At 36.3% G+C, this 11,810-nt stretch overlaps 1 protein-coding gene across 1 annotated transcript in view; it reads left to right on the top strand.

The window, feature by feature from the left end:
• LOC131972854 (protein arginine N-methyltransferase 8-B) overlaps positions 1–9,016 on the top strand; it is a 46,815-nt gene extending 37,799 nt beyond the window's left edge. Inside the window, exons 9-10 of the mRNA XM_059334609.1 lie at positions 6,020–6,141; positions 8,306–9,016. Of these exons, the coding sequence (XP_059190592.1) occupies positions 6,020–6,141; positions 8,306–8,389 (206 nt within the window). The 3' untranslated portion in view covers positions 8,390–9,016. The remainder of the gene's footprint in view (positions 1–6,019; positions 6,142–8,305) is intronic.
• Positions 9,017–11,810: the final 2,794 nt, after the last annotated feature.

Here is an 11,810-nt window from a genome sequence, read left to right on the forward strand (position 1 = left end):
GGGGCACCTAGAGTGTCTGACATTAGGCTGTAGTGAATTGTGGGATATGGTCATTGACTGTATAAATCATGGAAGTAGTGTGATAAACCCCTTAGGTTTCTAAAGAGCCATTATCAAGTTCATCGTGGTTTTGGCTGTTGCCATTTTAGCAGTGCCTTACTCTGCCCAACTAATCTAAAATAATCTTAAACTAATCTTTATTATGCATAAGCTTTAAGCTTTAATATGATTTTAAAAATGTGAGTTATCGCCCCCTGTTCAGTTGTCATGAATGGGGAAATTTACTTTAGAGACCAAAACTGTTTGGTAAGACTTTACAATAACCATCATTTATAGATGGTAAATAGACCATTTGTAAATGGTAAACAGATGGTTTATTAATGTTTAATCATCATTTATAAACCGTATATAGACCATTTAGAATGGTGAATAGAAAATGTAATAATGTTGAACTATAATTTATAAATGCCAAATAGATTACTTTACCATAAACAAGCATAATTATTAGTTTATTAATAGCTTTACACTCATTATAACATTTTTAACACCATATTAAGCATGTAAATGATTTCAAAATGATTCTTATACCTTTAAGAAATTGCTTGAAAACATTTAAAGATTAAATATGTATTGAATTTTGTAAATGGTTAATAATAATTGGTTTATAAACCATCTATAAACATCACTTAGATGTTATTGTAAAGTGTTACCAACTGTTTTTTTGTACCAGGTTATATATTTGTCTATAGAGAACAAACGAAAGTAAAAATCAAAAACATTTTCTTGCTCTTGCGAACTACGCCACAGACTTGAATGTCACAGTCGTTATACTTCAGACGGTCTCTGACAAGCTAACCGGCAGTTTTGACAAGCTAGCGATCCGTAGCCTAATAAATTGTTTATTAACATAATTTACAATCTACAAGAGTTTCCAAGAGCACTGAAAAAACACAACTAGAGGCTGTGAGGCGTGAGAGAATTGATGGTGTATAATGTCCGAGACAACCGCTGTCCTCTCATTTAGCCACTTGTTAGCAATCGTCTTTTTAAGGACACGTAAAAACTCCAAAATTTACAAGTGGGGGTATTTACTAACACATTTTATGTCGTAAAACAAAACGCGAACATCTCTTAAGCTTGTATTAACGACAGACCTTATTTCAAGCATGTAATCAAAAACCCATTCAAAATCCTCATTGAGTCTGAGAGGTTAGACCCCAGGGGGCTAAAATTTTAACTTACTTCTGGGTTTAACCCTTAATAGGACACGCTTTGAAATACTTGCAAATTCCAAATTTCAACCCTAGAGAATATTGGAGGATATTACAAACTGCCAGAATGTGTAAAAAAAAACATACGAAATAATATTTTGAAAAAAAAGTTTACGAGATTAAAGTGGCTAATCTACGAGAAAAAGATGCGCAGATTTATGAGATTTAAAGTGGTGAATCTGGGAGAAAGAAGTTGCTTTTTTTCCACTTTTTTCTCGTAAATCTGTGACTGTTTTCGCGCAGATTTGCCACTTTAAATCTCTCAAATCTGCAACTTTTTTTCTTGTAGATTTGCCACTTTAATCTAGTAAATTTGCAACTTTTTTCTTGAAATATTACCTGAAGTTACCAAATATAGTTCTTTGCCTGATAAAGGGTTAAGAACTCATTCTTGTGGTGCACTATGGGTGCAGACTCGCTTTTGAGGCCAGCCTCCAGTGGCCATTCAAAGAACTGCAGTTTTTATGGCACTTTACATTTTCCAGCCCCAGAGGTTAACCCTTTATCAGGCGAAGAACTATATTTGGTAACTTCTGCAGATATCCAAAATGAGTAATAAATAAAGTAATATTTTGAGAAAAAACTTGCAAATTTACTAGATTAAAGTGGCAATTCTACAAGAAAAAAAGTTGCAGATTTAAGAGATTTTAAGTGGCAAATCTGCACGAAAAAAGTGCAGATTTACGAGAAAAAAAAAGTGAAAAAAAAGCAACTTTTTTCTCGCAGATTCACTAATCTCATAAACTTTTCTCTCTTTTTACACATTCTGTCAGTATGTAATATCCTCCAATATTCTCTAGGGATGAAATTTTGAATTAGCAAGTATTTCAATGAGTGTCCTATTAAGGGTTAATGCTTGGGTATGGTTGATGCTTGTAGCAAGAACTTCAGAATGTGCAGTACTACGAGAGAGGAAATATGAAAAATGAGGTAACATTTTGCTGGGTGTGTTTTATACAACTGAGAATTGTGTGTCACTTTATTGGAGAAAACATCCACAAGTAATAGTTTTATGTGGAACTGAATACTCACACGGGCCCGAAATCAGGACCAACAGTTGGACAGCATCAACAGGCACTTGTAGTATTAATGTAGCTCAAGACAAATGGGAATAACAGGCTCAAGACACCACAGTGGCCCTCTACTCATACATGAAAGACCATTTCTTTCTCTTGTGGTCTGTGTTGATATTGAAGACACCCATCATAATAGTAAACGTCATTGTCAATTTTCACGGGAGCAGTTCAGCTCAGGCTGATTGACATGATTCAAACAGTGGTGGGTTGAAATGAGCAGTGTCAAAACCTGTGTGTGACTGCCCTCTAGTGGTGGTGGTGAACACTGCACATTAAAATGATATGTAAAGCAGAACATCACTGTTAAGGTTGCTTTGAATAATAGATGTGTTGGCCTTCTATTCTGGTACTGGTGATCTTTTATTTATGAAATATGGTATCACCAGGACTTTTTAATCTTTTCCATGAAGAAATATATAAAAAAAATGATGTCTTAACCTCAGCTACCCACTTCCTATCTATTGATTTTGTGTAAGTTTGTCTGTCAAGCAACTTTTCCAATGTCAGACCCATCTGCCAAAACTTTAAGATACAGATCTAAACTTACACAGAGAGAGAGAGCCAAAGTGTAAAATTGATTCCCCATATGACAGTAGCAACACACACACACATACACACACACACACATGCTCTGAGCCGAGGAAAAAAGGCAGGCAGAGGCCAAAGATTACGATTGATGCTGGTCAGTAGAAATGCCATCTCATCTACTGAATTAGCATAAGAAACGTAGCTGGCTTGTCAGTGTCTTCACTGAACTCTGCCCAAAAAAAACTGAGCTCCCGGTCTGTGCAGCAGCCATGCTGATTGGCAAACCCTTTCATCTGTGGACTCACAAAGAGCTCATCTTTAAAGGCAGAGCTACCAAGCTGCCCCCGGACAGCTGGCACAAATTCGATTTAAAGACGACTGACCTTTAGAGTCTCTGCAGAGCGATCGGTGATGGTCAGGCCACTGGGCGATGCTCGCACTTATTGGGATTGGGTGTCAGATTTTACCTGCCTATGTTTCCATGCACGCACACACAAGTATATACACACAGATGAGTGCACATTCGATGGCTCAAAAAATTCAGAGTGATGAGAGAAGATTGACTCGAGCAACGGTTGAGAGGTCAAGAATGCAGTCATGCATTTCCTGCCTTTTACTTCAGCGCTGTCATCTTGAATTCAAGTGGAGCGACCTTCTCTTTTTGCACCATTGCTTCACAAGTAGAAGGACACAGCCTCGGTTCCATGCCTCTGCTCTTCTTCTGTACAGTTTGTGCTCACTCTCATCCTGACATTCACATCAGGAGGAGTAGACTGTCTCTGTTAGCCCCATGATTGACTGGCAACCTGTCCAGGGCGTCTCTCTGCCTTCTGCCCAGTGTTTGCTGGCAAAGACATCAGCAGCTTGGTGATAGCAAGGAGGTTTAACTGGGAAGAGAAATGAAAGAATGCATCATTGACAAGAAGATGACATATTTATTGTGTACTTGCATCTCAGACATTTGGTTGGTGTGTTACCAAATTTCAAAACTTTCTTGGTACAACTTTCTTATTAACTTTATAAAGGATTCAACTGTAAGTGAGAGCTTTCTCAATGGATAAATGGTAAATGGACCTGCACTTATATAGCGTTTTTCTAGTCGCTTTGCAACCACTCAAAGCTCTTTACACTACAGACTGCGCTCATTCACCCGTTCACACACACATTCATACTGGTGGCAGAGGGTACCCTAAACCAGCTATTCTCAACCTTGGGTCGCGAGATGATTTCTGGGGGTCACCAAATCATTTAGGAAGTCAGCTCTGTCTCCACTGTGTTAAAGTGTTCATGTGTTTCAGTCTTTTTGGTCATTTAATGTCTTTTTTTAGTCATTTTGTGTCCTTTTTTGGTAATGTTGTGTCTTTTTTTTGGGGTCATTTTGTGTCTTTTTTTGATCATTTTGTGGTCAATTTGTGTCTTTTTTGGTAATTTTGTTTACTTATTTGGTCATTTTGTGTCTTTTTTGGTAATTTTGTGTCTTTTTTTGGTAATTTTGTGTCTTTTTTGTCATTTTGTTTCTTTTTTTGGTCATTTTGTGTCTTTTTTATCATTCTGTGGTCAATTTGTGTCTTTTTGGTCATTTTGTGTCTTTTTTTTGTCATTTTGTGTCTTTTTTTGGTCATTCATTTTTTTTCTTTTTTGGGTGATCTGAACTGTGAGATTCTGTTCAGTGAGCGGGGGTCGCGGACAACATGCATATTAAATTGGGGGTCGCGACAAAAAGGTTGAGAACTACTGCCCTAAACGGTGCCACCTGCCACCATTGGGAATTCATTCTCACACCGATGAACGCAGCATCGGGAGCAATTTGGGGTTCAGTATCTTGCTCAAGGATACTTCGACATGTAGGCTGCGACGGTCAGGGATCGAACCACCAACCCTCCGATCAGAAGACGACCCCCTCTACCAACTGAGCCACAGACGCCCGATTAATATGTTATTTACTAATGTTTTATATATCAGTAATTAAAACAATTATGAAGACCTTTTGGGTTGCCAGGAGGGCAGGGTGATATGGAGAAAATCAAATATAACAATATTTTCAACCAAATACTGTTAGTGGTATCTTAATAATATTATTAGGGTAGACTATAGGGTAGGGAAGACTTGTGTGGTTTCACAAAATATTCACACAATACGTTTTTTTAAATTAAATTGGTAATGGTTCTGTGGATATAATGACGAAGTGGGTAAAGGCGATAATAGAACAGCTTGGAAAGACTGTTAAGTTCAGAAAATGACATCACTTTAATGTTATACAGCCTTTAAAACAAGCACTTCTGCCATATTATAATATCCATAATCTAAGATGACATCTAGTCTCATATAACAAGTTCCTTCTGTTCTTGTTTGTTCTTTTATTGTGTGCTCTCGACATCATTGAAAATGAGGCTTGCCCTCAATGATTTCTCGATATATAAATAAAGGATAAATTAAATTAAATATAAAAAATATATATTGCCCAACCGTAGTTACCAGATTGTGAAAAAAACGTATTAATTAATACACATGTGTTTTCATCACATTATAATATTGTGTTTACACCAAACCTGAATTTCATCTCAAGTTGCATGCTTGAGTTTGACTATTTATCAATCAAATTTTGAACAACCATGACAAAAGTAATTAGTTACAACTTCTCAATCCAAAAGGCTGTTGTTGTTTTTTGTAAGAAACTGGCCCTGCTTTGTTTTAACATTAAAATAGCTGATGTTGTGGAAAAATAATATTAGATTCTTGATATTTAAACAATAAACATTAAGAGCACAGTGAATTAAAATAAGTATCCAAACTGGTTCCCAATCCACGTTTCTATTGTTTCTTTGAAGTTTCTCTCACTACTTTGCAATATCTGGTTCCTGTATGCTAACTGCATTAAGTAAATCACTTCATCATGTAACTTCCTCCTGTTCTTTGATCATGTAAGACTGAAATTCTGTATATAAGGAAGAAAAGTTTACTTTGTCGAAAGAGATTGCTGAGAAACTCTCTCCGTGTACACGTAACTAAAGGCTTTGATTGATCCCATCGGCTCAGTGCATTTTTCTTCAGAGAAACACTCTCAATATTTTGGAAGAAACTGCATCTACAATGTACATTTTAAAAGTGTGTGTGTTTCTGTTTGTGTGTGTTTGTGTGTCCCAGCACCAGATGCTCAGTACACCCACTGGAAGCAGACAGTGTTTTACCTGGAGGACTATCTGACGGTGCGGAGAGGAGAGGAGATCACTGGCAGCATCGACATGAAGCCCAATGAGAAAAACATTGTGAGTCTAATGTTCATATTGTGTTTGTAGCATTTAGAATCATAACAGCAGTGGTAATGATATTTTCCTTTTAGTATTGTTTTAACCCTTTATCAGGCAAAGAACTATTTGGTAACTTCAGTGGATATCAAAATGGGGTCGAGAAAAAATTTGCAAATTTACTAGATTAAAGTAGCAAATCTACAAGACAAAAAGTCGCAGATTTATGAGATTTAATGTGGCAAATTTGTGCGAAAAAAGTCGCAGATTTATGAGATTTGAAGTGGCAAATCTGCCAGAAAAAAGTAGCTTTTTTTCCCACTTCTTTCTCATAAATCTGTGACTTTTTTCAACGCAGATTTGCCCCTTTAAATCTCGTAAATCTGCAACTTTTTTCACGCAGATTTGCCACTTCAAATCTCATAAATCTGCGACTTTTTTCGCACAAATTTGCCACATTAAATCTCGTAAATCTGCGACTTTTTTCGCGCAGATTTGCCACTTTGAATCTCTTAAATCTGCGACTTTTTTTCTTGTAGACCTGCCACTTTAATCTAGTAAATTTGCAACTTCTTTCTCGAAATATTTTTATTTTGGATATCCGCTGAAGTTACCAAATACGGTTCTTGGCCTGATAAAGGGTTAAATGTGAAGTATGTTTAGCTGTAATTTATTGTGTGTGCATTTCAGGAAATATGGAATATAAATACAGTGGTTAACAGTATTATTTGAGCTTTTACATCCTAGACATCCTCGCTAAGAAATGACTCATTTCCTGAGCTGCTGCCCACGACAGATTTCTCCAGTGTTGGATAGCGGTCAAGCAGGCAGCAGCACTGCAGTGACTCCCAGACAAATAACATCAGATTCTATTGTTGACCTTGTTCGTGTCCTCCCCCTGTGGGATGGAGAAGCGGGGCTCACTTCCTCCTGTTGTCTCACACAAACAGTCTGTGCTTACTTAACACCATGTTCTGATGCCAGGTCAAAATGGAAAATCTGACAGTCTGGTTCTTACATTTAAAAAAAAAATCAGTTTCTGCTACGTATTTGCCTACGGCAGGGGTGGGCAATTAATTTTCCCAGGGGGCCACATGACCAATACCACGAAGGTTGCAGGGGCCAGACCAAAACTCTGAACTAAATTTTTGCGCAATATTAATGTAATCGATTTATAAAATACAGTAAATTATCTGATTTTGAGCTGCTACTGATAAGAATACATGTTATGATAAGACTTTTAATGTGGAGTAAATCAAGTAAAAAGTAGTAAATACTCCAATCACTATATCACTATTCCATTTATTTTAAACACAACTGTAAATGACATTTAGCAAGGTTCCTATTGGTGTTTTTGTATTATATAGCTTGTTTTTCATGTTTGTACATTTTCAAGGTGTTTTACAATGTTGTGGTGCTTTTATTCTGAAAAGGTGCCGTCCAGTACGAAACAGGTCCTTAAATTTTGAAAGGTAGTGACAGGAAATAACAGGTGGAACGGTTAAATGAAAGAACGAACGGTAAATAATAACGAGTGCGCTGTAATTCATATAAAGTTGATATAAAGTATCAAAAAGGTTTCTATAGTGGCTGACAGGACACAAGGTTTGGTAGTAAGTTTATTTTATTCTGTCATATATATATTAGTGGCTATACTTGTTGTCTTAACTATAGTAAAAGTGCTTGTTAGCTCTAGTGCTAATGCTAATGTTTGCTATTTTTTGCAAAATAAAAGCACTGCGGTTATTCTGAAAAGGTGCCGTCCAGTGTGAAACGGGTGCTTTAATTTTGAAAGGTAGTGACAGGAAATAACAGGTGGAACGTTTAAATGAAAAAACGAACGGTAAATAATTTGTAATCATAGACTGGTTGTAATTCATATAAAGTTGATATAAAGTATCAAAAAGGTTTCTATAGTTGCTGGCTGACAGGACACAAGGTTTGTTAAAGTTTATTTTATTCTGTCATATATATTAGTGGCTATATTTGTTGTCTTAACTATAGTAAAAGTGCTCGTTAGCTCTAGTGCTAATGCTAATGTTTGCTATTTTTTGCAAAATAAAAGCACTGCGGTTATATTGATTTCTAATTTCTGGGTAACCTCACGCGGGCCAGACAAGGACAGCCAACGGGCCGGACAAACATCTGACAAACATCTTTATTTTCTCCCTCTCTTTACCTGCAGCGCGACTTGGACTTCACATTCGAGCTGGATTTCAAAGGGCAGCTGTGTGAAGCGGCCATATCCCACGACTACAAGATGCGTTAAGTCCGACCGGGGAACGCCGGTGCCCCACTGAGTCCAACCACCAGAGCACCAGAGGGAGACAGAGACACTCCCACGACCACAGACAGTCACATTGCGTGATGTAAGAGGGGTATAGATAGAAAAGACGAGGCCAAAGACCAAGCAGAGGTGGCCCCACTGACAATACTGTCACTGCAGTGTTTGATGAAGGCAGGAAGTTCCCCACGCTGACTGTTAAACAAACCTGAATGTAACACCAACTAAAAGAGGTCAGGAATATCTCCTAGTCCTGATGAATGTTATTGATTATTGATGTGTGTATATGTGAGATGGAGTGATGTACCTGTGTGTTTGCTGTGCTCAGTATTTGTTTTCCACAATAACCTGGACCTGACAGAGGAACAGCTGCCATTTTTAAATTACACTAGAGCTCATCAGTTACTGTAAGGTCCCCATTCTGCTATAGGTAGACAAGAAATTTAAGGTGTAATAGTTATGTCATATTATGTACTTTAGGGAATAATTATGAGGGATTGATTTATTAGTTGTGTCAATTTAACCCATAAGAACCCAGATCTATTTATCCTTGAAGGAATATTATGGGGGATATACCACAGACCAAGTAGACCACGTAGAACACATTTCTGATGTTTTAAAAAAAAAAAAAAATTCTACCCCTAAATGTCAAAGAGACATAAACGTTACAATGGGCGTTCATGGAATTTATGTTTATGATATTTTTTATTTTAAAATAAATAAACTAGACACATTTTCTGCTTACAGAAACACAAATTTGCCTTTTTCTGACACATACGTCACAGCGATATTTTTGTTACTTGTTTTATATTAATTTGTTCAGGAAATATGGTCAAAACAGGTTAAATACACACAGGAACATTAACGGATTAGAATTTTTAAATGGGTTTAAACTTAGCCTAGTAACAAAAAATAAGCTTTTTGAAATTAGCTACTTTTTCACATTTCTGTTACCAGTCACACCTATATTTTGGAGAAGTCACTTCTTGTCACAGTCAAACAGTCTTGCTAAGGGACTTAATGAGTTAAGGTGAAGAATAAAGGTGAATATGGGAGGTTATAGCACATTTAAAGTGTTTGTTTCACGCGTGTCACCGTGGGTTCTTATGGGTTAAATGTTGGAAAACTAACAGCAATCAGACGCCACAGCCAAGGACGAACCTGTAGGTGTGTAATGTGAAAGGTGTTTGCATAGTCGGTGTACTAGTAGCTTTCTGTGAGTGTAATAGAAGGTGTCACACTGTTGCACAGCTGGGACTCCAGATGTGCTGTGTTGTCAGTTTGAGCAGTAATGTTGACATGCCAATAACATACCTTCCCCATCCTAAATGCCTTGACCAAGTGCCGAAGTGTTCCTAGTTTGTTTTTTTCCCCAACACTGCTGCATTTAGCTTCTTTTCTATAGTTTCAAATATACAGTACAGGCCAAAAGTTTGGACACACCTTCTCATTCAATGCGTTTTTCTTTATTTTCATGACTATTTACATTGTAGATTCTCACTGAAGGCATCAAAACTATGAATGAACACATGTGGAATTATGTACTTAACAAAAAAAGTGTGAAATAACTGAAAACATGTCTTGTATTTTAGATTCCTCAAAGTAACCACCCTTTGCTTACTAGAATATAAGACATGTTTTCAGTTATTTCACACTTATTGTACATAATTCCACGTGTTCATTAATAGTTTTGATGAATCTGCAATGTAAATAGTCATGAAAATAAAGGAAACGCATTGAATGAGAAGGTGTGTCCAAACTTTTGGCCTGTACTATAGATGTTTGACATTTTTTCGTGTTAGATGTTACTTAAACAAAGGCTCAAGCCATGAAGCTCCTTTAGTCTTCTTTTGCCAAGATAATTTAAATTATTTCACTTTTTAATTATTCATTTCATCCGTTAAAATGGGTGGAAAATGAATTTTGACAGGTGATTTTTTTTTTTTTTTAAAGTGATTTCAAATTGTTGTTATCATTTTGGCCACAAGAGGCTGAAGTGCACCACTCCTATGTTTTAAATAGAAAATAGATAAATAGAGAAAATAAAACATAAACATATAATAATTATCCTGGCAAACCTTTTTGCTCCACTTGTTTCACAGATAAAAAACAAACAAACATTAAAGAACAGAAGAAAGAAAGGTGAGAAAAGTGTTTGTTGTTGTCATACTCATTTAAGCCTAAAAAAAAAAAGAACTAAAAGCTTTAATGTTGTCTTCCATGTGAGTTTTTGTTTCTCCAAATGTGCTGAACACAAGGTACAGATATTATTTATGAGTAAATTGTGTAACATGTTGAGTCACGCTCCTTGAGGTAACGAGATGAGTATTGCAACAACAAGCACTTAACCCATAAGAACTCAGACCCAGTTATCCTTAAAGGAAAGTTATGGGGGATATACCACCATTTCTGATGTGTTTTCAAAAACACTATCCCTAAATGTCAAAGATCTGTGATGTGACATAAACATTACATTGGGCGCTTATAGTATTTATGTTTATAATATTTCGTATTTTAAAATTTAAAAAAAACTAGACACAAATTTGCCTTTTTCTCGGCATCTCCACAACATCTATCAAAATTGTGACATTATTAGTTCTGGTTAACAACAAATTATTTTTTTGATTTGTTTTTAAGTAGCATAATAATAAATCGCTAATAAATAAATACAAATAACCATGTGTCTTTTTGTTTACCAAAATTGTGACCTTAATTTGTTCAGGAAATATGGTCAAAACAAGTTAAATGCAATACAGGACACCCTATTAACGGAATAGAATTGTTAAATGGGTTTAAACTTAGCCTAGTAACAAAAAATAGAAGATTTAACGTGTTAAACTGGTGTCACCATGGGTTCTTATGGGTTAAAGCACAATTTACCTGGACAAAAATTCTTACCTGTAGTACCCCTGAACCAACATCTCTGTCTAAGCCTAACTCGATTGAGAAATCTTGAAATATGTGTACAAGAGTCTTGATTGCTGTCACACTTGAGTTTACAGACTGTAATTAACATGGTCTCACAGAAATCCGTGAAATAGCCACGGATTTCGCTTAACTCAAAATCCGTGGAATAGCCACGGAATCACTCAAATTTCCGTGAAACTGACACGGATTTCACTACAATGCAAGTTAATGACAGTCATATCCCGTGGCTATTCCAACATACAAAGTGATTATGTACATTCACTGAGTGAATATTTAGAAAATAAAACATATATTTCTCGCTAGAAATGTGACCAAAATCCATTTGTATGCAGAAACAAAGTCAAAATATTGATTTTTCACTAAAAATGAGAGAACCGTCCGCCATGTTTTTTGTTCTGACCGCTGGGACCTTGAAAGTCACGTGACTTGGAACAAACCAATAGCCACGGGATATGACTGTCATTAACTTGCATTGTAG

The sequence above is a fragment of the Centropristis striata genome, chromosome 6 (assembly GCF_030273125.1).
Source record: "Centropristis striata isolate RG_2023a ecotype Rhode Island chromosome 6, C.striata_1.0, whole genome shotgun sequence".
In the NCBI taxonomy this organism is placed as follows: Eukaryota; Metazoa; Chordata; class Actinopteri; order Perciformes; family Serranidae; genus Centropristis; species Centropristis striata.